This window comes from Habropoda laboriosa, unplaced genomic scaffold (genome assembly GCF_001263275.1).
Source record: "Habropoda laboriosa isolate 0110345459 unplaced genomic scaffold, ASM126327v1 scaffold333, whole genome shotgun sequence".
Taxonomy (NCBI): domain Eukaryota; kingdom Metazoa; phylum Arthropoda; class Insecta; order Hymenoptera; family Apidae; genus Habropoda; species Habropoda laboriosa.
The window spans coordinates 945,722-972,707 of record NW_017100500.1 but is presented as its reverse complement, the minus strand read 5'-3'; the positions used below and the strand labels follow the sequence as shown (position 1 = coordinate 972,707).

Below are 26,986 nucleotides of genomic sequence, written 5' to 3'. Positions count from 1 at the left end.
CGACGGGAGCCGTCAGTTCGGCACGACACCTCTGTAAAGCACGACAGAGGAACTCGTCTCTCGGTATTCTGTAACATGCGGCACGCTACCGTGGCTACAGCTTCTCATTTCATCGAAGATCGAGAAACCGATCGAGTGTAGAACGTGAACACGTATGGACTTGGTTGATATTTTCGTGAACTATTCGGAGGAAGCTGCTATTCGACAGTGTCCCCATTTCAATGAAACAACAATGAGTCAGGATTAAATTGTGTTTGTTACAAAAAAAAAAAAAACAGAACAGTTCGAGAATTGTAGAGAATGTTCATGTTCGATCTCTTAGAATTCACATGTTTGTTCGATGATTGAGAAATAATTGGTTACAGGTGATACTTTGTGATTGAGTGATAACGATCTTCTTTATTTGCAGTCGTTTGCTTTGCGATCGAATTTTACGTTTATTCTACGGTTGCTTTCAAGTTTATCCGAGTTTCTGCTTTCTAGTTTGAACGATCGTCGATAGATCTTGATCTTGTCCGAAGTTCAAGCTTTTTTTCGATCGGAATGTTCAGGATCGACCTGACAAATTGATCCCGTGTCTTTAGTCTTTTTTTACATCGGGGTCGTGGCTTCGATAGCAGATAGTTGTACCAGATTCTATGTTGGGACAAGCTCGACACGATTCGTTTTTTTTTTTCTTTTTAAACGTCGACTAGCCAACTGGCCGTTCGATCAAATCCATACCGGACTGCTTTTATACGTTCGACGATATTTGAACATTCCCAACCAGTTGTATTTGATATTTTTCATCGTCGAGCGGGCGTATTTCATTGTCGACAGGAACACGTTGACAAATTGAACGAACGAGATTAAGATACGTTAAAGAACGTGTCGGCGGCGGGAGGGCCATTAAAGAGTCCGGATGCTTTTGAAAATCGTGCCAGACTTGGAACGTGTGACAGAGAATTCTGCGACCGCCAAAGTATGACGTGAACCTCTCTTCGCTCTGCCAGACGGCTATAATTTTTTCTTCTTCTTTTTCTCCCGTCTTTCCTTGTCTTCGCACCGCCGGAGAGATTCTTCTTTTTTTCTATCGCGACACACGCGGAACAGCTTAAAGCACTTTGTGCCACACAAATCTAAATTTACGACCCCTTTGACGGCTTCCCATTGCTATTTTCGTGGACGAATGCAAACGGCCTTGACTTTGTGCCCCTGTTAACACGCGAATTTCATTCTCACGTTCTAGGAAGCGTTACGTTTAACACGGTGAAATGTCATTACTAACACTCTATCACCATTTTAACCATTCGCTGGAGTAACTAACGTAACTCTTGTCAAATTCGTCCCTAAACTTTAGTAATTTTAACGTAAAAACGAAGTACGAGAAGTGTTTCGTACGAGAACAGAGGAATTTCAGTGATGCCTTTTCGTCAGAATAACAGCGAAATGAAATTTAGATGGTAATATTTCAAACTTGTCATTAAACTCAGACTGTCGTTGCCAATTTGTTGTACAATTCTCATTATTATATCGTCGCGATAATATAAGAACAGGATCGTAAAGTGTCACGAAGAGAAGTTTGTATCCGTTCAACAAGTATCTCTCGTACATTCAGCTCGGCAGAAAATCGTTTTCTCGCCGATCGGTTTTTCCACAAACGTGTATTAATAGTTCGCGATCTCAGCGGGTCGATAATCATAAAAATAAACGGTGGCCCGCGTTACATCGGCACTTGCGTAAGTAGATCCCTCGGAATGGTTCCATTCTTTCCGACGTGTTTTCGCTGCAATAAAGTAACACGATTTCCATAAACACCGTTCGTGAAAAAATAGACAGGGTAACGAGCAGTAGAAATGTTCGGTGAGGAACGATCACCTCAATGAGGCTGCCCGACCGAATTGTCCAGCGATCGCAGCGTAAATCTCTTATTAATGAACGTTGCATAATTGAACGTTGCGGTACTTGGAGTACGCGCGATAAATCAAGAATGAGATAAAAAATAAAACGAGAAATCACGAATTTCTTCGTGTCGCCCCTCTGGAATTTCTTTCTTTGTCGAATTTCTAGCGACAGCTTGGAGAATAGAGTAAAAAATGTAAAGAAATCAGAAATTTCTTGGACAGTGTGGAAAAATAAAGTAAAAAATATAAAGAAATTACGAATTTCTTCGTGACACTTTGGAATTCTCTTCTTTATGGAACTTCTAGCGATAATTTGGAGAGTAGAATAAAAAACACAAAGAAATCTCAAATTTCTTAAGTAATTTAGAAAAATAAAATAAAAACATATTAAAAAATCACGAATTTTTTAGCGATACTTTGGAATCTCTATCTTTGCCGAATCTCCAGCGATAGTTTGAAAAAATAGAGCAAGAAACGTGAAGAAATCGCGAATTTCCCCGATAGCTTGAAATCCTGTGTAAAAAAGAATTGGTTTTAAGGTTAGAAGGTTAACTTACATGCTACTTTGTCTTGGCTTTACGACACCGATTAATCGATACACGGTTCGTATACTGAAATATTGCGTCATTACAGTATTCTATGGCGCCATTGCTTTCGAGCGACATACACCGACAGCTACCGAATGCATAACGCATAATTCATATTCATCCGCGTAGTAAAGCTACTTATCGTTCACTTACCGAGCACTTAACGTGCAATATTTAATCTGCAATAACCTGTAATTAATAAACACGCACGTTGCCACTTAAACCGATAAATAATCCTGCAATAATTTAATTACAAAGCGTGTCCTCCAATCGAACGAATACTCCATACGGACATTACACACACACACATACACGCACAATGTTTCAAATGCATATCTACTAATAATCTAGCTAAAAAAGAAAAAAAGAAACTAAAGTACCTCGATGAATATTTATCGATAGATTCGAAAATATCATTTCTCGTGTAAATTTCCCTATTACACTCTGTTCTCGCATTTCTGTTACATTTTATTGTACCGCATTTTCCATCGATATTTCCAACACAGTATCCAGTACGCCATGAATGAACGATTTTAGAGTGGACACTCACGGACACTGCGTAACTACGAATTAATTCGATGAATGAGAAAGTAGGAACGAAAACGAAAACGGTCGGAACCTCAGGTGTACACTTCTATCCGTGCAGAAAACGTTCTATGAATTATTTACAGAAACTATACGTTTCCCTGTAGATTTAATCTTTCTCGTCGACTTTTCGATATCTAATAACCCATTCAGCCGCTATTCACGATACAAACATCCGGTGTTACAAATAACCAACGCGAAACGTTTCGCGAATTTTTCATCAGCTGATCGGGCGGCAAAGAAAAAAGAAACGCGGAGCAATTTGAACGTATCGAACGATTGTGCGTAATTACACCAGCAATAATTCCGTCTTCTTATTTGCCGCTTGCTTCATAAATTCCTGCAGTTGCGTACACACCACGGGTCCCGCATTCCGCGCCATTTCAATTCCACAAAATAAACATAAACTAATCCCTTTGCTTTCAACCGGACCCATAATTTATCCGCTCTAAGCGACAACGCGCCGCGGTAAACGCGGCGGATAAACAATAGATTGGAGGCTGAGATAATGTAAGTGTGTTGGTAATTGAGATCGATCTAGTGGAACCATCGAAGTGGCGCCAACCGTGAAAAATCTCCTCGAGCCGGCCGCAAACACACGCGGTTCGCAATTTATTTTTCCTTCCTCCAAACCGTTCTCGTATTCGTATAACGAAAGAAGGCCGAACGGAATGTACCTGTGTGTCCCGCGAAAAGAAAGGGAGAGAGAAAAAAAATGGAGAACACATTTTCCGCGGCGCGGCAACGGGGCACGCTCGCCCATTCAGCAAATAATTTCTACGTAGGAGCGATTACGTTCGACAGGTCGACGCACGACTAATATCGATTCCCCGTCTAACGCTCACTAACAACTGGAGCATGAAAGCATTATGTGCGTGTGTATACGTACACGGGCCTGATGGCTTCTCTAATATCCAATTTCCTTCGTGTCGCATCATAACTCGTTTCTCACGATGCAAAATATCTTGATCGAGCCGTCGAATCGAAACTGGCCATCGGTGCGGTATTATTCGAACTATGGGCGTGGATCGTGTGTAAAGATGTTTGATTATAAGTGAGACATTTATCAGACGTATTCGTGTTTTTAAGTGGCGGAGAAATATCGAAGGTACGGGTGAATGGAATGGAATATGCCGGTGAATGGGAATTTATTGGAATTTAACGTTTCGTTCGATTTATTTTTCTTACTTTTTTTTCTCTCTCTTCTTCTTCTTCTACTCTGGAACACATACTTGAGATTCCACGAAGCAATCTCTAGGACGGTTAAAAATTTGCAATTTTTTTTTTTTTTCTTCGTTCGATCGTTTTAAACAGCGGTATTTCTTGTCGCGGGCTAAGAAGGTAAGGCTGAAGCAACGAGCAACCTTTACTTTCGAATTAGCCACACTTTTCGTTTGTACGGGGCATACTTTAACCTGGAGGACGAACATTTTCTTCGGTTCGTTACCTTACTATCTGCCCAGTTTAATCATTTCTAATTACCTGAAGAAAAAAAAGGAGGAGACGATGGTAGGAACCGGAGAACGTTTGACAAATTGAATACAGTAGAACGAATGAAGTAGAACATTAGTCAGACTAAAACATATATTTTCAAGTGGAACAGGTTTTGGAAAGTTGATGGATTTCTCTTTGGATTTCTGCGTGAAAACCTGTATCTGACATTTCGTTGCTCGTAAATTCCTCGAATACTCTTCTACATTTTTTTCTCGCTTAACATTCCTCCGAAAAAAGAAACTGTTCAATTCTCTGATAATTTAATCGCGATTCTGAAATAAAAAGGAACAATTTATAGACCCCATTCGGTACGTTCGAAAATTTTACTTTTTTATTCGTTAATACCCCCGTCTGGAAATGTCACGTTTCGGTAGGAAAAATGATCGACTAATTCGGGAGAGAAACGGGAAACGGTAATTCGCCGGTGCAGCAACTCGGTCCGGAAATTGGGGACGTGACTTAAAAATAGTTGTCGATCCTACCCACCCACCGTCGCATGGCATTAAAATATTGTCGAAACGTCGAATATATATTTTCTCGTCGAGGTGCATTCATTCTACGAAACCGGCAGAAACAGCCACGTTCACGAAAACGATCCTAAAAATATTCGTCGATCGTGAACAGAGAACACACTTCGTCATTACGCTTTCTCGACGAACCGTTTCAAAGTTTGCGTGTGTTACACGTATGCGTCATTAGCACGCGTCAATCTGAATTATCATCAAACTCGGATACCGTTCGCGTCAAGACGTTCAATTATTCCCGTAAATGCGACGATATGTCACCAGTTTCGCGATTCTTTTCCCCCTTTTTTCTCTTCGAATCTGTTGCGAAACCTAACGAACAAGCGAACGTAATCTACACTTGATTCGCTGAAAGTGGCTTGTAATTTGCGTTAAACGTATCGATCATTCTTGTCGACACCCTGTTTCATTAACCAATTGCCAAGAGGAACAAAAACCAGTCCCACGCGCGTCCATCGTGGAAAGTGTGCTCCGTGGAGCGCGAAACGAAAACGGGAGCAACGAAAAATCGGGAAAGGTCGTCGATTTATCTGGCTGCCCGGTGTAATTACGCGCAAACTAGAGGGCCGTGTTCTCCAGGTCCCTTTTTTCTCTCTCCCCCTTTTTTTTTCTCTGCTAATCTTGCCACACCGCGTGTCGTTCCCGCGTACATGTAAATAATTTCCTTATCTCTGCTATCCTTCTATCCGGGGCTAGCGCGATCGCGTTGATCACAATTTAGATATCAGCCGGTAAATTCCAGCGTGTCGCTTGGATACAAGGTAACCCGAGAAACAATAAATAATATCGGCGTATCGCGAATCGGTGGTAAAGTTCCTTCGATGGGGAAAAAAGCATCAAGTTAGCGTGAGAAGAGAAAAGGAGATATACTGAAATTCCTGGGCTTCGTATCTTACGAGTTTTTCTCCCGATTTTCGTATTTCTGTCGAGGAAACAAGGGGAGAAAAATTTGCAATTCATTGCGACGGAACGGCTATAAGATGTCTAATTTCACGATTATCTTTGTGCAATAGGTTGAAGAGAAAGCAGGAAAGAGAATTTAGCAATAACCGCTGATTATCTAATTTTATCGAGAGGCAAGTTTGGAGAGAAGTATCGAAATTGTCAGAATGAACGATCGTATTGTGGAAGGAACGAAGAGGGTTTTATGCGAGTGAAATGTGGAATGGTGATTCTCGATGACAGTCGGAGAAGCTAGAATCGAGCCGAGTAAACGTGCTGTGTGGTGCAAAACGATCAGAGTATACGAAAAATGACGAAGAATTATTCTCATACGTGCTTCGAAGTTTGTTAAGGGAAGAAAATTAAAGGAAAAAAAGACAGAAAAAGGCGACGGAAGATGCTAAGGTAAAGTGTGAAGCAGAAGAAGAACGCCACAGCCAAGATGGATCGCGCTGTCCTGTTCTCTCTATTGATATCTTTGACGGTAAGATAAGAGTATCATAGCCCAAAGAACATTTATACATGATTTAGTGCGGTGTTAGAACAAGTTTTTGGGCCAGGTCCAATTTGACTTGAACTTCAATGCTAAACCTGTACATCAAATTAATGTGCAGCCGTTCAAGCATACCAAGTGCGTGTACGGGATGAAAAAACGGTGTAAGTGCGGAGGCGCCTCCCTTTGATGTCGATTCGAAAGACTAGCTTCTTTGAGACGCGCGATACGTCATCGATTTTTGCGGGGGTCTTTTATAAGCTCGTTTGCTTTTGAAATTAACGATCAAATTATTCCGTGAAGGACTTTCATTTGAACGAATATGGCTGGAGCTGGTAATTATACACCTACTCGGGGGAATATATTGGACATTTCGTTTCATTCGAGATTATCGAACACCGAAGTTCTCTTATTAAGAAGCTATCACGTTTGGTCATGTTTTAATTTAGCCGCTTTGGAAACATATATTGCGAGGAAATATTCAAATCGTAGAGTATTTTTCGGGAGAGAAGAGAGTCGTTTTGTTAATTAATACGAAATTAAATTAAACTTGTATCCAGGAATTAAACAATTTTTAAATGTAAATGTGAATGGTATAGTTGGTGGATAAAATCGGAGCAAAGGAGATTTCATATTAATTGACAATGTCTTTCAGGAGAGAAGAGACTTTGTCAATTAATATAAAGTCAACCGATTAAGTTTCACAGAGATACTTTAAAATGCACAAAGGTTTCGTATTAATGGACAAAGTTTCTTTTCTCCCAAGAAATGAAGTTTTTGCAAATCCCAAAATTTACCAGTGAAACGACAAATATGGGAATGTCAACGGCGATGAATTTTAAAAGGCAAACTCCAAGAAACGAGTCACGAGGACCGCGAACAGCGTTGTCTGAACTTCACGTCGCGCATATTACACTTCATACGCTCCAGAAAAATGGTCGTGGCTGTCGGTGGTCGAAAGTGATTCGTTGAGAGACAAATTACAGGATATCTGGCGCCTCGTGATTCAAGACCGTCCCCGCGTTCTCAGCACATGCTGAAAAGTACTGCCGCGTAGAGCCCTCTTTTCCATTCGATCGTTCCTTCGTTTTTGTCCCCTCTTTTTCCTCTCTCTCTCTCTCTCTTTTTATTTCTTCTCTCGCTTTCGTTTCTCTTTTTGGCTCGGTCGAGCCGCTTCTTCTCCCGAGGCTTACCACCACCGGCCAATAAAAAGTATCACACGGCCGTGTCTCGTTCGTGTCACGTTGATAAGAGAGACTCTTTTTCGGAGCATCTCTTTATCCGTGCGTGTCACTAAAATTCGTCGAAAGCGTGTCGGTGTATTTCTTTACCGTCGCACGGAGAGTAGGAGGTTTCTCTCTCCTCCGAGACTATCGTACGCTCGAAACGGATCCGCTTTGCCCACGCTCGTAAATTAATTTCCTGGCGGAAAAACAACGCTCCTCGCTGCTTTTGTTCCGTTGTAAAAGAGATAGGAAAAGAGAAACGACGCGAGTTCGATGTTTCTTTCTCTCAGGCACGAGCGCGTTTCGGTGGAAAGGTTGTTAGATCCGTGAGATTTGTAGGCTCGTAAACGGTGAAGATGCATTTATTTCGAATATTCCCATTTGCGCCGGATTAAACTCGCGAGATGAACTTCTTTTTACGCTCTTTCTCCCTTTCGAGTGACTTAAAGCGTAGTAAAACCGAGAGAATTCCGAACGCAGCTGTTCCTTTTTCTCGAAACGTAACCACTTTGTTCCAACTAATGGGTAATTTCGAACATTCGAAACGAACACCGGAGAAATGTGACGCGCTTGCAGAAGTCACTGGCAAACGCTACGGGACGCGTTCGGCAAATCCGCCACGCGTGTTTCGTAAATTCAGCAATGTTTTTCGCGTCGTGCAGCTAATGAATCGTTGCTGGCGCTTGTCGTTAGTTTAATCAGCGTTATTATTATCATTTACACGGCCTAACGAGGCCTCGTGGTCGCGGTAAAGGTAAACAGTCCTCGCTCTGTACGTTTAATGAACGGTTGTATTTCAAAATTACGACGAACGTATCGTCCTACTCGCCGGTTCTACCCGTTCAAACCGGTTTCTTTTTCCGCGTCCATTAGACACTGTGACGAATAAAATGACAATCGTGGAACCGTGTATCGGTCCGGGGCGAGGGGTTGGTCTCGCGTAAAACCCAGATAAATCCTAAATAACAAAGTAGTATGAGTCAGAAATGGTCCGACATCCGGGCGACTCGCGTAAAAGGCATTCTCGCGTTGGTATATAAAGACAGAAAAAAAAAGGAAACGAAGAGAAAAAATATTTATACGGCATTTCCTGTGCGATAAAGTGCGAGGCGTTAGCTTGACAAGAATACAGGCGCCACATAGTGGATAAAAAGTAAATGGAAAGCGATTAACGCGTTTATTTATCGCCTATGAACCACTCCTACATTAATTATCATAAAAGACAGCACAACGTGTAGCGTATCAATCGAACTTTAAGCTACTGCTCGAATGCGTCACCTTTTTGCAACCGTGGTAACCGGGTTGAGCTGATACAAATCGTCCAAGGGTAGAAGAAATATTTCCTCCTTACGAGTAATATCGTTGCAGCTTGTTAACAAATTTGCAATAATTACGACAATCGCGATAATCAATCACTTACATATTTTCCACTCGATACTGTTTGTCCACGCTTCGCCGTTTTTCCATGTCTCTATTTTCGCTCGACTTGCTCTCGAACGTCTCGATTTTGCGACATCGTCTTGATTAACACGTAATAAATAACAGCCGTGTCAGACGTTTTTGTTCTCTCGCGATCTGTGCAACATTTCTCGAGCAGCATCCTGTATCTGTCATTGTAGAGGAGCGCGAATCACGCGTTGATTACCATGAAAATCGCTAGAAAACATGGTTGCCCGTGCAGAAGATGAAGACACAGGCAGCGAAGATCGCCTAACGATCGATCATAAAGAACGAAGAGAGACGAGCTACCCCCTACTCGACCAGCGAACAAGGTGCTCTTTTATTTATCGACGTGCTTCGAGCGTTACTCGTAAATTGCGCGGCTTAATTGTGGCACAATGCTGATTTTTCCCCTTTCAACGGACGAGCAGAAACCCGTCCGTGACGTCCAAGGCCTATCTAGGAAGTGCGATATTGCGTGGAACGCATTCCTCCCGTTAAATGTTGCGGGTAACGCGTATTCTTAGACCGGGTAGATAGCACATTGAAACAGATTCGAGCCGCCTTTGACGATGAGCGTTGCAGGAAACGGACAAGATCCATCCTTGATCCAAATTCACCGGCTAAACCTTGCTTTTCACGATTTGTCAGAGGTCGAAGATCGTTCATTAATCACCCACGTTGGAATCCGTCACCTGGCGCCCACGTTCCCGTCTTTTCGGAGCTCACGTCAGTTTCGGAATTACTGTGAAATTGTTTCGAGGTGGAACGCGTTGGTGTCGAATCGTTCGGCGTTGAAAAGCACTTAGGTGTTCTCTGTGTAGAAATCTTTTTGTCACTGTTTACAAATGAATATTTAAGAGCTGTTAAGGAGTTTACATTTTTCAGGTTGAATCTGTTCATTCACAAGATTCAGCAACAGGATCTCGCAGGGTATCGAGGGAGAAAAATTCTACTTGTAGCTATATTCGACGTTGATAGGTTCAAGGATCTGCCTCTTCGAAGGTAGATACACCGTACGCGAAGTGATAGTTTGATAGATCGAATTAAAAACGTGGAATATACTCCACGGTGAATGGGGTTAAATGAAATTCAACCAGGAAGTTCTCCGTGTCTCTCGACGTTTCCTTGTTTTCGAGACGAGCACGTACTTTGGGGCCAAGCTATTGTAATAAATTGCGAATATCCCGTGGCTTCCTGTAGATGCTTCACCTGCGAACGTCTCTTTTTCCACGTCACTAGACATAAATTTTGTGTAACACTGAACATTCTTCCCTGCAACAAGACAAACAGTGGCATTTTGTGAATAGCAAAATAATTGGAACATATTTCCTAACGATTAATTTAAAAAGAAGAAATAATAAATTCAACGTTCATAGTTTCGCTCGTGGCATATCTAATTCTTAAGTTAAATCTTCCTCCTCTTGACTCGCAATCAATTCGCTTTTACGCGCACACTCGCTCGGACTGACAGTAGGAAGATATTTATTCATGGACCATCAGTTTCGTGTCTCGTCTCTTTCCCAACGTTATGACACGCGCTTAGTGCAGGGTCATGATCGCGCAGGTTGCAATCACTTGACTTCCATTCCTCGCCGACCGCGTGTCATACGCTACTCGAATCCTCCATTGACAACTTTCGCGCGGACATTTTATCTCCTTTCACGGAATTTTCAATACCTTTCCACCGATTTATTATTGGCGTACACATTATCGTCAACGTGTAACGATACAATGATATCCTGTAATGTAACGGATATCGTAATAGGTTGAACAATAGGTACGATAATAGAACGATATGACGTCACAGATATGTACGTATAAGTGTACACATAAATATTTGACAGTTCCGATAACTGTGTTACATTTTTCATTTTCTTTCGTTCTGGACCATTTAAGAAGAAATTAATACATGAAAATATTAATCGTCGATTATCCGAATTTTACAAGAGTCTTTACACCTTTATCGCCCAATATTAAATCCAAAGTACCACATTAAATGCAACACTTAAATTCAATCAATATTAACCCGTACTCCTATAAATCGAGGTATGAACAGCCTAATAATCTTTCAAGCTATCCAGTTACTCCTGTACACCACACGTGGTTCCATTTCCTCGATTAGCCAGGTATGCCGTCCAGACTTGCACAAGAGATTCTAATTAAGCAAAAACCAGCTCGCTAATCCAAGAATCCGTTACGGTTGTCTTGCACGCGCCTACCTGTTGCTCTTGAAAATTCCCCGGCAGAAATTTCAATTAGAATAGCTTTTAATCATCGGACGTACCTACGTATATACTTCTCGTCAGAGAGAAAAAAACAACGAATAATTCGTTTTCCTACCCTGTCATCTCTATTCAATTTCACCGACAATTCTGAATTATTCCACTCGTTTAAACGAACAGATATTCCGTTTTTAGCTCGCGGTATGAATTCCTTTATCAGGCAGAGGGAATACACAGCTCCCTCGACGACGTTTGACTTCAGGATGACGATGCACGTGACCGTGCTTATTCGCCGGCTATCAGTTCTGCTTTCGCGTCTCATCCCTTTCTCATCTGGCGCATTACGAAGCGTGCACGCGTAACCGGCGCCAGCGAGCAGGTTGGTTGGACGCCTCGGGTTTCATTGCTCGCGCAAAGCGGAGGACGGATCGTCCTCGGGCGAAGAGCGAGCGAGCGAGCGAGCCGTTTAGACGCGGCTCTAGGCGCGCTTCGCCTTGTCGGACCACCGTGAAAAAGCATTTCGAATTCGCCGCGGAATCCGGTCTTATCGAGAAAAGTCAATTATATCCGGCGCGAAGGAACTGGTTGAGAGGCGTGAAAAGAAGGATGGAATTCCGCAAAACCGTGAAACGTTTCTACGAACGCGTTTCATCTCACGTTGCTCCGAGGCTAACGGAGGAAACAGAGATTCTCGAGTATTTCCTCCGATGATTTTATAAGCATACGAGGCGCTCGGTGTACAAACTTACTAACTCCAGTAAATTAAATTTATTATTATTTTTTTTTTATTTATGAGGGTTGAGTACCAAACGTGTGCCTTCATACTAAATTTGAAAAGACATGAAAAAGTGAAGGTAAACATTTTCACTTCTGAGTGGCTCACATGTTACACAGAAATTTATATTAAAAGACTTATGTGATTTAGCAGCCAAAAAGATTTGGAATCCTTAAATATTGAAGCAAAGTGTCAATTTTGTTAATGAATTAGAGTTTAATATAAGAAAGGGCGATTGTTCTGTTATCTGAAAATTCTCTTGTCTGGCCACTTTTGTCTCCTCGTCAATATAGATATGGGAAGCTCTACTGTATAAGATTTTCCGTATAAAAGTATTGATATTTAATTATTTTGCTCATATGCTCACGGATGCTCATTACTATATGGCTATTTCTGCAATTAACAACAGGTTTACACAGAAATTCGATATTCACAGCAACGAATGCTTTTATTTGTCGATTACCTATAAGACATCGTTGAGAATACAACAGGATGTTTCGAAACGAAATACAGGTGTCTATGAGTGTAATAATTTCTTGCGTAACACGTTACATGATATCATAATTTTCATTATCAATTGTGTAGCAAGTATCGCTTTATGCTCTCAGGGACAACTCTGTTCAACTGTTATATCTTAATTGACCGTATCTGCAACTTTGTAATGCAGACTCTAAAAATATACCTCATACTTCAGATATGCAGATACTTTCGTCATTAAATTCTCTTAATTTCCATATCGTATTAATCATATTATTTCTACATCAGACGCTATTAATTTCCTCATCCCATCATTCCTATTATTTTTCATTTATTAAACTGTAGTATTACAGAATTTCAAATTCACACGATTCTTTCAAATGACTAAAACTAGCTTTCTGGTTGCGTTTCCTCAATTCAGCCAAATTTGTCAATTAATTTTGCGATTAATTAGTCAACTTAAGTTTAGATGCAATTCTTCGAAACAACACAAAACTAATCGAATGCAGACGGAAGTCAGACATTTCTGCTTCTGTAAGTATGCAACACCGGTGTCACGATAATCGATGCGGATAACGTGCAGCATCAGAATCGAGTTCGACGTTTATTCTTATTACATTATTTTCCTGGTCACTAGAGCCGTTTAATCCCTGTCGTCGTGAATCCGGAGCATAATGCCGAACCTGTAGTGTTCCTCGTGGAATCGCGATGATTCATTCGGCCCTCTCGAAGCCGATTATTAATTAGCCGCTTATCTTAATGACTCTACACAGCTTTCGACCCTTTTTTCCAAAGTTTTAACGTCCGCCTTGATGAAAAAACCTTTTGATCGCAAAATTTCACACAGAATCATCTCTTAGAAATATAACTATTCGACGTCCATGCAATAATAATAGAAGATAAAGCTAAAACGATCTCCCTTGAGATGTTCCCAAAAATGATATCAGCTTTTCTCGTCACTTACGAGATATTGAATTAAAAGTACATTCCAAGTATTTCTTTATCAATCTCATACTCTTACTACTCGTAGTATACGATACTACCTTTAACGAAGACACCTAATCGGAATCACATAATGCTTCTCACACTCACGAACACCAGCGTACGCACGTAGATTCCATAATCCATTGTTCAGATAAAAATAAAGCAACACGTCATGCTACAATAAAACACATTACTCTTTCACAAAGAACTGTTTCTCACCGAAAAAAAAAAAAAAACACTTATCTGTTCAACTGATCCTACGTCAAAGCAATATTTAAAAGAACCGTCAAATCTCCACGACCAATGATTTACGAAAGCTAAATAATATTTCTAATCGCGACATCCGTAAATTTCGTTTTTTATTCAGACACTCCTTCCCGTTTGCTTTTAGAAATACATACACACTTCGCGGAGTGGGAGGGAGAGCATTTAAAAAATAGACAGACATTTTTCACAAGCACGATGATGCGTCGCTCTATTTTTACTTGGCCGGCATCTCTAGCAGCGAGAAGACGATTCAACTATTCCTACGTGACCGGCATATAATCTCCGTACAAATTGAGATCGTAATTGAGAGACGCAACGGAATCCCAACCGGTGATGCTGATACCGTGTGATTATCAATCCTCGTGACTGAATATGTGGGCCATCCGGAAGGCGATTTTCACGTTGAATCCGTGTGTACGCGCCTCTACACGTGGTTCCACGAGAGAAACGAACGCGAAGTGTAGTACAAGTTGAACGCAAGCGGTTTTATCGTAGTGTAAACACCTGGTGTGGCCTCGCATGGACTCGCTTGTAAATGTTGCTGGGAGAATTATGACTCGGTTATTACAAGTTAACGCGCACGGCGTAATTTAACGTGCTTTAACACCTCCACGAATTTATGCTACCCGCTGCACGGCAGATTCGAACATGTATACGCTTGTGCCTTTTTTTCCGCCAAAAGTTCGCAGAACCTGGCGACACGCGTGTACGCACAGGCGTGTACGTAGATGCGGGTTATTGTGGCCCGGTCGTTTATTTCAGGCACCACCGCGATGCTATAAATTTCGGTGTTACATTTTTGCTCGCGTAATGAATGGCCGTTCCATAAAGTTTGTCGTTAATGAATGGCGAGGGTGTGAGATATTTGTCCGGGCTCGCGACATTGTAGAATTTCGCGTGGAAGATCGGCGATAAGGAAAGTTTGCCTAAAATTTACACTCGTCCTCGTGAAGATTATCGGTAAAAGATATTGTAAGAATTGGGCTAAACATGAGTGGTATCTTTGACTTTGTGAGGGATTTTCATCCCTTCGACGTGGATTATTGGCGATTAAAGAAAAGACGCGTTTAACATTTTTTTGAGATCTATGACATGCCAAAATTTTATTAAAATTGGTGATTAGTTCGAGATGTTAAGCATTTTGCGGAATTAAAGAGGGTGAAGGTTGGGAGTCCCCTAAAGTGGAGTGAGAATAAAAAGAAATCGATTCTACTGATTTTTTCGGTGATTACAATTTCGAGATATTAAGCATGTTGCAGAATTTAAAAGGGTGAAAGTCAGAAGTTCCCTAAACTAAAGTGAGAATGAAAACAAATAGATATCAATTTTCGAAATTTTGCAAACAATTCCAAAAATTTTCTCTATACCACATCATTTTCCAAAGAATTTCAATAAACTGCGGACAAAAATTTGAAACGAGCGAAAGCTCGGACACACTTGCACAATACAGCGTAAGTACTCCGTTCGATCGGGTCTTTCGCGTGAATTATCGCGTTCGCCATTTAACCGCGCGGCTCGTTACGTAATTAAGGGATTCCATAAATTTCTACGTAATCATAATTCCACGGAGTCGCTCGCAAATCAGGGTCGACGTCGTAAATACAAATCCTAGATAACGATCGATGGTAGATAACATTAACGTCCGGTGTTCGGGCGCGTTACGCCCGATCCTTGTCGTTAATATCGAGTAATCGGGGACCTGTTTCACGTGGTTTGACATTATCGAACGGTAATCGAGACACCGGTACCACAGCCGGCTCGCATTGTTCCCCTCCCACCCGCGATTTATAAATTCGCTCATGCGATATTCATACAATTAACATGGAGCGGCGGCCAGCGCGGCGCAACACATAAGCAACAAGTAACTTGACATTCATCCCGGGTTAATCCAATCAGAGTGCCGAGGAGTGTCACTTTGGGCGCGGCTTTATATGCACGTTACTGATTAGCTTTTACTGAAAAAAGAAGTGTCACTACAACGGAACAGCGCCGCCGCGTTCAGCTCTAGCGGATATCAAGGACGCCCATGCTGGACGCTCATGCTGGAAAACCAACCGAACACATTTTTCGATCGGCACGTGCTGCGCAGAGGTTTTCGTATGCAAATTTAGGCGTTCACTTCTAGCGTGCGGAAATTTAGCATTTTTAAACTTTGGTCGGGAAAAGAAGTTTGGAGAATTTCAATCGGTCGTAACGATTTTCGTACTGCGCAGCTTGTGATACGAATGTACAAATTTTTAATTCTTACAGTTGTCGTTTGAGAAGTTCGGAGAATTTCAATCGGTCGTAACGATTTTCGTGCTGTGTAGCTTGCGATATGGATGTACAGGGTGTCTCGGATCTCCTTCATTTCTAACGATATCAGAAATGTTTCAATAGTTTCAAAAGAGGAGTGTTGTAAATAGAAATTTTTTTTAAACTCACTGAAAGATTTTTGCTGGAAAGTATGTGTATAGACATTCTTAGAAATAGTGTAAAAGCGTTAGTTACAATCGAGGGATAATTCAAAAGGGAATTAATCGATTCTAACGTATCTGTTCGCCGATAGAGTCCCATTAAGCCCTCTAAAATCGTCCTGCAACATTCCTGGCGCGTCACCGGTCTCGACGCATTCCCAAATTACGAAACCGTGTACCGAAATAGAATAGATTTTTCAAGAAAGCCATCGGGGTTCTATTAATCGGCCAATCAAACGGTAGTAATAGATACGAGGTTCCAGATCCGACCTGAATCACCATCGAAGCACTTGCTCGTACGTGGCCATGTGGTCTTCTCTGTAATTTATACTCGTCTTTCGCGTCCCATATACCGATTCTACGCCCATGTAACACTAACCCACGTACCACGCTATATGCAATTTAACTTCCAACTCTTCTTATCGCCGTAATCTTCTCTAACTTCATCAACCGTGCGAATACAAAGTATCGAACGTGTGTAGCAACCGTACGATATCCTCCTTTCGCAACATTATTTCGCAGATTGTCCATTTCCCACCTACTGTCTAATAGAAATTACATCTTTATTGTACACGTCGCGCGAACAGAAATAGAGAGGACTCGCTTCCAAGAAATAATCGCAATTTTTCTTTCTATTCCCGATTAAAATCGCAAACAACATAGACGTTTACAAGACTCGAATATTAATCGCACCTGTCACGGTGCAGCTCAGAAGTCATAAATCTGTAAACAATCACTCCAACCGGCATTTTTCAAGCTTTTCAGATGTCCCGGTAACTATTGTTAAGAATATCAATTACCCTTTTGTATCTTCTCGCGATAGTTGCAATAATGGTACACGCAGGTATTAGCGATCGATTAATAATTCGTTATCAATGTCGAATCTGAAAATCGAATTGTTTCGAAATTGTCCCGTGGTAAAATGTATAAACAGACCGGTCAAAGGTAGAATCGGTCGTAATTCACTGAATATCGCAATCTGAAACCTCCGATCGTCAGTCACACAACATTAAGCGATTAACATCGGACGAGATTAACATCGCAGAAGCAATTGACGCGTTGCAGCCTCGATTATACCATCGTGTACTCCGTGAAGCAACGTTTCTCCCTAGCCAAGTAATAACGTCCACCGCGTATTCCCCGTAAACACGTAGGGAACATGACGGCAGCCAGGTCTCCTTAATGGAAGCACGCAAGGATGCACCGTAAACCTGAACAAGTTCCCACTTGTACATAGTTGTATATTCTCGATCGATGCATAAAAGGATCTCCCACGTAGGCGATTCTCGGTTTCCGGTGCACTCGAGCTGTCGCGGATTCAACGGCGAGGCGACAAAATCCAGCCGGCTTTTTGGACACTCCGCGTCGGGTGAACGCGACGGGGCTAAATTTATGCCGTGACAGCCATAATTTCACGGCGGTTTCACGCGTCCAAACACGTGTCCCGGCACGCGTGTTGTGACTTACTAATTCGCGTCGCATTCGGAATCCACTTCGATTCGATTGCTGTCTACTGTTTGCACAGACGTTAAGTAGCCACGTGTGCAAACACCACCCTCTGTTTTCACTAATTATTCCCTATAAATAGTTTGCTCGAATGACCGAGCTGTGCGTGTTGATGGTGATTCGCGAAATTCGAAGCATCCAGTTGCATGTGTAAACAGACGAGTGTGTGTTCGAGTAGGTTTTCCTTTTTTTTTTAATGGAATTCGATTCGACGGGTGTTTAACCCTTTGAGTTTTCTCTTTTTTTTTTTTTGGTATCTGAGCGTCAGGTGTTTAGTAGTTTAATACTGTGTTGAGTAAGGAAAGATAATGTATTGTATATTCGTTGTATTTAGGAAAATATGAAAGTTAGAAATATAGTATATACAGTTTTTGTCACATCTTCACCGAAATCTGTGCTTTGAAATATTATAGATAACTACTTTTGGTAATCCTGAGTTTTATAAATTCAAACGATATTTGGAATAGAAATTAATTCTTATCGCTAACACAACTGTTTCTGTCACAACTCGACCAGAATCTGTGCGACGAGCCAGAACTCGCAGTCCTAAAGGAAAGATCCTACTTGCTCCAAAATATTTACCGGACAGTGTTTCATTTAATAAGGGTTTTCGAGATGTCGTTGTACCACATCTCGTATTGTGCGCATATATACGCCGGTTCTATTTTCGAAAGCGGAGACAGAGAATGTAAAAAGAGATGATCTTTCTTCTGACTTGTTGTTTTTATAAATATGTATATATAGTCGGTGAATAAGGGTGGCTTAATGTGTTCGTCTGCCTCCGGAACTGTATTTATTTTGTGATTCACACGATGGTTTAGAGCTTTCGTTTTCAAACGAGGAATATTTTATTCTTTTCCCTGATTCCGACTGTGGTGCCGTTTCCGAAAAATCCCTCCAATATTTCACGTCGAACTCGGGCAACGTTCGCGAAATTTACAGACAATGAATCTGTGCGTTTGCTCTTCGTGAAATAAACAAAAAAAAAAAAGAAAAAAACAATCGTATTACGCTCAGAGACACGGTACAAGCCCAGCCCGGCAATAAAAAAGCAAAGATATTTATCACGGATACCAATGCACTGCAACGCAAGCAATGTGCCTGACAAAACAAGCGTAACGCTTTCCATTATTTCTGTTAGCACATTCTGATTGCTTCCTCGTGCAGAGCGTGCAAACTCGTTATTACTTCCGTGTCATTTCTATCACCCTTGACAATGTTGCGCCGGGTCGGTTTACTGCCAATTTCGCGACAGGATGTTTCGTGCTACTTTGCTAGGAAACAAGTATCAAAAATGGAAGAGTAAACGATACTAATAAATTTCGAGATGTTCGACTAAACTACTGTCCTCGACTTTCAGCGCGATTTTCATCCCTTCGACGTGGACGGCCGTCGATTTAAAAAAATACGCGTTTAACATTTTTTCGAGATCTACCATATACATGCCAAAATTTTATTAAACTCGGTGGTCGTTGTTTCGAGATGTTAAGCATTTTTCAGAATTAAAAAGAGTGAAAGTTGGAAATTCCCTAAAGTGGAGTGAGAATGAAACGAAATCAATTTTACCGATTCTTTCGGTGATCATCACTTCCAGATGTTCCTTTGCAAGCATTTTGCAGACTTAAAAAGTGTAAAAGTCACAAGTCCCCTAAAGCGGGATGAAAATAAAAAGGAATAAATATTACTCATTCTCCTACGCAATTATTACAAAGTTTTGCAAGCAGTTCTATTCCTTTGTAACGCAGCCCGAAATTTTTATCCGGTATTCAAGTAATGAGCGGTACGTGTGGTTAGGAATTTATGGCTCTGCCTACGTATGCAGTTATTAAATCTTTAAATCACACTACACATAAACTTTACGAGGAATTTAATATTCTACACAATAACCAAGTCGTCGAGCAAGTAACAATTACTCTCGATAAATCTACTAAAACGACGTTTACAACTTATCGAGAGAAAAAATTCGTTCGCCATATTCGCCAGCATAAAATATCATCGCACCCATGTTTTCCTACTTCCAATTTCAAAGAAGCTAGCCGAGCATCCCAGTATTCTCAAGATCCACCCTGTAGATCCTGTAATAAGTAGAGAACCGAAGCAGCCGGTACAAGCAGGACAAATTAATTTCACGCTAAACGTGTTCGCAGTGTTTTTCGAGCGGCTGCATTGGACACCTAATCGACGGGATTTTCACGGAACCGACCTTGGAACGGGGTTACAATCTGGTGGCCACAGTTCCACGAGGTGCCCTGGCTCTGAACGTGACACAATTACGTCACACGGAGAATTATTTGGGTAAGACAGCTTATATTTGGCGTGTCGCATCGCGCGACCGAAATACCCGTGTCCGTTCTCGCAACAGGCGAAAAATCTTCGTTCGTTTCGAGCATACGTACCTACAAGATTAATAAATCGGGATTTGTGAAACGTATGTAACACGTTCGACAAGAATAGCGCGAAAGCGCCGCACCGGGGTGGTGATAAATTGGAGCAGAAATGAGCGCGTAACGAGCAGAAATATACGAAAGGAAGCGGAGAATGAGAACGAACGAAGGTTACGCATGGTATATTGAATCAAGCTGATACGCAGAATCCCATTTGGTGTGTAACAAACTGATTCTAATGAAGTGTGCCAGTAAGCAAATCGTCGTCGAGTCGATTGTTCGCGATTACGAGCAATCAGAAGACACTCTCTCTCTCTCTCTATGCGTGTGCCCATACGCGATCCCCTCTTTATTATCAATGCAAGATCTCCTATCGTCGGAATTCATCCTATATTCGAGGAGAGTCGTTCGCGTGTTTTCCTATCAACCCCACAGCATAATCCAATCTGTGACCGCGCGCGTTAAGTGGGACGTGTCGCGCACGCTGTCTATTGCGAATGATACGCAGCAGTCCATTGACGTGACACACAATGCGCCGCTTCAGCTATGCCCCTTGATGCGTTCTGACACATGGTGTTAAAGGTAATCGCCAAGGACTACTGGGTTCGCGACATGGTTGGAACTTGTTCGATGCCATTGTATTAGAATTTTCTATAGGCCTATCCTGTGACGGTTTTGATATACTGCGATGGCGACACGGCCGTATCGCGATTACAGCGATTGCGACGCTTGAATATCAATTTAAAGTGCTTGCGATATTATGTGGAAATGGTGGGAAGTTTGGAATACATTTCAATTCGTTTTTTCAACCCTCAATTAATCTGGCGAGATCTTGCAAATTCGACAGTTTTCGAGCTCAATTTTACAATTTTTTATCTTTGTTTTCATGAAATTTATTTCAGAAGTATTCTGTGGCTTTTTGAACAATCTCACGATGGATTTAATTTCTTTTCTTATTATTCGCGAAATTTTGAAAGCGAAAATGGAATATCAGGCTAAAATTGGGGGAAAAAATTCACCGAGCTGTCGCAGGATTAAAGACTCGTACAAAACTTATGCAAACATTACTAAAGAAAGCTTTCAAATGCCTCAGTTACTCTTGAATATTTATTTCGCTATTTTAAAAATTTTGCTCGTTATTGCTTCGGTGCTTCACTTTGTCGAAAATCAGAGCTTCTTACTCTCGCCTACCAAACGCTCGACCTCTTGCATCGAAATTCACGGCGGATTAAATAAATCGTTTCGGTCGTAAAATTAATAGCGCGAACAGCACCCTTTGTGAGCGTAACGCGAAAGATCGCGGTCGAGATTTTCACAATGGATCGAATCAGCCGACGTGTCATAGATCTCCAAAGAAGATTAAATAGCGCGTAATATTTTCGTCCCTCTAATCGGCTATTCTTCGCACCTCGAAAAGAAAAAAGACGACCAGGTAGGTGTGAAATAATGCGAAACGAACAGAAGATATAACGACATGATTAATTACTGCTTTAATACAAATTCTCCACGTTCATTTCGCAATTGCATACGTAATTCGCAACAGGTTCGCACATTTTATTATCCCGTCATTAAAGTCAGGTGGTTGGTCATTTAGTTGTAAATATCTAATTAACTGGAAACATACACCTCGAATTAGAGTTCGAAATAATTGGAAAGAAATGTATATCAAACGTCCTACGACACGCTTATTGCGATAATTAACGACGCACAATCTCCGTGAAAAATCTTGTTCAAAAACAGGTAGAACTGTGTAATAAATCATTTCTAACCACTAAACTATAGTAGCAAACTATAATTTTCTGTTCTAAACATAGTCCGATATTACGCTGCGCAAATTTTCAAAAATCTAATTCTAATTATCGTCGTAAAATAGGTCGTGCCGTGTTTAGTTCAGAAAAAGAAAGAAATCAATTGGCAGTGACTGCAAATATCAACTTAATAGTTCGTTTAACCAAGCTTGAAGAGAGTTGAAAGACACGCAGCGGGTAGCATACTCGCGGCACCGTCATTCACTAAATGACTCGTCTATATTTCTAATGTATCGTATCGCGTACACACTGCGGCCACGAATCGGCATCTCTCACACACGCAGGCGCCGTGAATGACTCTTAGTTTCATTACCCGAATGATCGTGCGATTTATCTCTGAACGCATGACAAGTGCGCGAAACAATTATCAACACGACCAGCTGAATCGCTCGGATCTTAAATGCCTTCCACAATTTCATCTCGCGAACGTGTTACACTTCAGTCTCCGAGAGGGGAAAAAATGCTCGTTCTGAGAAAATCAATTTTCTCACGAGCTGCGCGCGTAATTCTAGTCCCTCGTTTTATCGAGAATACAATCTTCCACTGTGGTTGTTCGGATAAGTGGTGGCTGGAAAATTGATTTTTAATTGCTGCAATCAATATTTCTATGTCGCTGAATTTTTATGTCAGTGTTTTTTTCTTCTTTTAGCGATCAAGTTGCAAGACGGTTCTTACATATTCAATGGAAATTATACAATTAACTTGTCGGGTAAGTACCAAGCAGCTGGTACGACTTTTGTGTACTTTCGGCAAGGCTCGCAGAACTTGGAAAGCTTCTCTGCTGTTGGACCGTTGCAAGAATCGATCGATGTTATGGTAAGTGAATTGTAGTTTTTGGAAGAGGGAAATTACGATGGGGAATATTGTTATTTTCGGTGTCAGGTTTTGTACCAAGAACCGAATCCTGGAATTGTTTATCGATACATCATTCCTGGGAGCGTGAGCGTTTCTCCGAACACGCACCTTGGACATAAACCAGGTAAGAAAGGATTTTCCAGGATAGAATGAAAATTGATAATATAGAAAAATCACGGTAATTTAATTATTTAACATGTGAAATTTGACGGTGTAAAAATTAATTTTTAATTTCAGTTTCTAACAAACCTGGTGAACCCACTTTGTCGACTATTCCCCACAGAAAGTAAGAATGTAGAAAGATTTGTTAATAGGATATTTCAATACGTTTCACAGATAGGAGATATATGAAAATGAATTTATAATCTTTTAGAATAGAATCTGGTCCTAGCACCAACGATGCAACGCAACCGTACCTTCCAAGACGCTACAAGAAAAGGAAATTCTTTTGGAAGGCAAGTGGTTACACAGAGTGTAGCAGATCATGTGGCGGAGGTAAAGAAATTTTTCTAATGATTATGCAAATGTACGAAGTAAATGTTCTTCTATTATCTCTGTTCATCTTCTTTTAAAAAAAGGTTTTCAGATGCTGCGATACGCGTGTATCAGAGAGCACACGCAAACACAAGTGCCTGATAAGAGGTGTCACACATTGGAAAAACCGCGAGAATCTCAAGTACGGTGCAACACTACACCTTGTCCACCAAAGTAAGCAAAATTAGTATTTTCATTATTTTCTTGTAAAAAATTTCTTTCATATTTTATATTCCATTTTGGAAATTTTGGAAAATTAAGGGTACGTGTCCATTTGAGAGTGAACTGTCGCGAGTTGCTCTCGAGAGTTGAATTAATTTGAGAGTGAACTGTCTTTGGAAATTTTGGAAAATTAAGGGTACGTGTCCATTTGAGAGTGAACTGTCGCGAGTTGCTCTAGAGAGTTGAATTAGTTTGAGAGTGAAACTGTCGCGAGTTGCTCTCGAGAGTTGAATTAGTTTGAGAGTGAAACTATCGCGAGTTGTTCTCGAGAGTTGAATTAGTTTGAGAGTGAAACTATCGCGAGTTGCTCTCGAGAGTTGAATTAATTTAAGAGTGAAACTGTCGCGAGTTGCTCTCGAGAGTTGAATCAGTTTGAAAGTGAAACTATCGCGAGTTGTTCTCGAGAGTTGAATTAGTTTGAGAGTGAAACTGTTGCGAGTTGCTCTCGAGAGTTGAATTAATTTAAGAGTGAAACTGTCACGAGTTGCTCTCGAGAGTTGAATTAGTTTGAGAGTACATACTCTCGAGAAATATGATCGTAAAAAGCTCTCAGGTGGCCACGCATTGATATCTAAAGTTAACTCTGCTTCCCTTAAGAATCCAAATGAAAACTGACATTCTAAGGTTCACGCAAATTTGCATAATTTCGAATTTTAAACTACATTAAAATTTCCAATGTCTCGAAGATGGAGAGCAGGTTCATGGAGCGATTGTTCAGTTACTTGCGGTAGCGGTACACGCGTCAGAGAGTTAGAATGCGTGCAAGAAATAACGCCATCGCTGGTAATGAGAATATCTGATGGCGCCTGCATGGAACCAAAAATTCTTCCCACTAACGAGGTTTGCGAAATGCCAGCGTGTGAATTCGAGGCGACAATAATTTCAACGACATTACCGCCTCCACAATGGAGCGTGGGCATATGGTCTACGGTGAGTGTTTTCTTTACACTTATTTTAAACGTACCGTCGTTCGTAAAATTGTGAAATTGCAATTTTTACGAATCTAAGATAAACGCGTGATTTCATTTGTTTGTCAGCAACGTACAATGTGGTGAAGTTGCGTAGGTGTATAGTGCTGCGTTGTATAATTACTGGACAAAGTCAGCACAAAAGTAATTTTACGTTAATTGGCAAAGTGGTTTTCTCCTTTTCCGAAAAATTTAATTTTCACAGTTTCGTAACTTTGTAATTGAAAAAAAGGTCTATGTTACATCAAACAATTTCTAGAAATGACAAAGGAAAAATAGAATTTGTCACTGAAATGCCGAATATTTATATTTTCACCTTTTCAATTTCTTCTCTTTACTTTAAAGTGCTCCACGACTTGTGGTCCAGGTAGAAGAACAAGATCAGCGAACTGCGTTACACAAGGACCACCTTGCGACCACGAAGAAAAGCCCACTACTCAAGAAGCTTGTGATTTAGGTTCGTGTTTCACCAAACAGTCGCAGATAAACGCGATTTCAACGAGATCACAGGGTCCAGAATGGCTGTACACAGAATGGTCCGACGGGGTAACAAAATTTCTACGATAGAAAACATTACTACGATAGAATACGATATATTCGAAAAATTTCGTCTCAGTGTTCAGCCGAATGTGGAGTTGGCATGCAAACGAGAAAAGTCTCGTGCGACAAGGGGCCGGAAGAAGAATTTTGCGATCAGACAACTCGACCTGAAACATCGAGAACCTGTTCCAGCAACAGAACCTGTAGTGGACAATGGTTCACAGGACCTTGGACCGAGGTACATTTAAATAACAAATAAAGAACGAACTAAGTGAAATAACCTACTTTCATCGTTGCCATAAAATGTTTTCTTAAAAAAATAAACATTATCGTTTTTCATTTAGTGCTCCACAGAGTGCGATTCAGGAGAGCAAGTTAGAGAAGTTGTGTGCGTAACGACACTTCGTGGCTCCCTTCGCGTAGTTTTGGACATGAATTGCCCCGCGAACAAACCGGAAATGAGGAGATCTTGCAGCGGTCCACCTTGTGCATCCAAGTGGTTCATATCAGATTGGACAGAAGTATGTTTACTAATTTATCTACATTACAAAGCTCTCAAACATAAATTTGAAATTTTTCACGATTAGAGGAAGCAAGAGAAAAAATCAGCATAATTGAAAAACCGAATGTACAAACTTAAATTTGCTCCTCGATCGCTTTAGTGTTCTCGATCATGCGGAAAGGGCGTTCAAAAAAGAGAAGTGAGGTGTTTGAACAGAGAGGGACAGATACCTGAGCATCACGAGCTCCATTGCAAGGACAAGGATCGTCCGATATCCCGACGAAATTGCAACGATTATCCTTGCAAAGAGGATGTGCACAGAACTGAAACTCATCATTCGGTACTGCAAGTTCAAAACGATCCAGAAATCTCAAATGGTATTTGAATTTTTACGGTAATTCTATTTTTCTTCTCTTGAATTGTATCTATTGTCACGCTGTGATTTTTAGTCCTCGAGGAGAATCCACTTTGCAAAGACAGAATAGCACACTGCAACTTGGTGGCGCAAGCTCGAATCTGCAATACTCTATTTTACCAACAGCAATGCTGCCAATCGTGTTCCAAAGCGAAGCAATATCTCGAATGATTTTCTCTGTCATGACCGACCAAGCTTATAAGCTAATGTAAATGTAAACAATTCGACGAACGGTTAGAACTGGCGACTGAATCGTCGAAGGTAAACAAAAAGTATAATACGTGTCGCTGTAGATTTACTTACCCCAGAGCACTGCCTGATAGAATTTATTAACCTGACGTTTTCTATATTAAAACGATAACCGATACTCTACGAAGAGACAAAAGTGTACGGTAGGAGAATTTTTGTTCTTTTAGAAGTATTGTGTATACGAACAAACAATATCGAGGACGTGTTGAACCTTTCATAATCAATAATAAATTATAACGTTTTGTAATGTTTCGAAGGTGAATTATTTATCGAATTACGTAGCTGTTAACGTTAATTTTATAGAAATCATGGTATTAACGAGTATATATATATATATAGAGAGAGATATTTATGACGAATTTGTCTGTAGATTATAGGGAGAAAAGAAATTGTTCGAAGCTTCGATCGGACATCATGGAAATTATTCTTTTTTTTTTTCGAAAAAATCGTCGACGAGGAATTATAGACTGATCGTGTAAAATTGTAATAAGGCAACATTGGCATTTAATTTGTATTATTTTTCGTAATCCTTATTCGCCATAATAAAGTTTATGCTTTCTATACTTTCCTTCTGTTTCGTTATTCCACCGTTATTTTATCTTTTTTTCGTTTCACTGAAGAATTAACTAGCAAAATTCAGAACTT

At 40.8% G+C, this 26,986-nt stretch overlaps 1 protein-coding gene across 2 annotated transcripts; it reads left to right on the top strand.

Moving 5' to 3' along the window:
• The first annotated feature begins 50 nt into the window (after positions 1 to 50).
• Positions 51 to 26,403, top strand: LOC108576134 (ADAMTS-like protein 4). 2 transcript variants are annotated; one of them, XM_017939067.1, is made up of 14 exons: positions 51 to 152; positions 6,087 to 6,499; positions 20,012 to 20,159; positions 22,706 to 22,872; positions 22,939 to 23,035; positions 23,149 to 23,197; positions 23,285 to 23,406; positions 23,490 to 23,619; positions 24,354 to 24,597; positions 24,981 to 25,181; positions 25,252 to 25,413; positions 25,520 to 25,696; positions 25,838 to 26,054; positions 26,127 to 26,403. In XM_017939067.1, exons 2-14 carry the CDS (start codon positions 6,458 to 6,460, stop codon positions 26,261 to 26,263), a joined length of 1,893 nt encoding a protein of 630 aa, XP_017794556.1. In that variant the 5' UTR covers positions 51 to 152; positions 6,087 to 6,457; the 3' UTR covers positions 26,264 to 26,403. The 2 variants fall into 2 exon arrangements, with proteins under 2 accessions (XP_017794556.1, XP_017794557.1); XM_017939068.1 differs by lacking the exon at positions 51 to 152 and adding an exon at positions 299 to 365.
• The last annotated feature ends 583 nt before the right edge of the window (positions 26,404 to 26,986 follow it).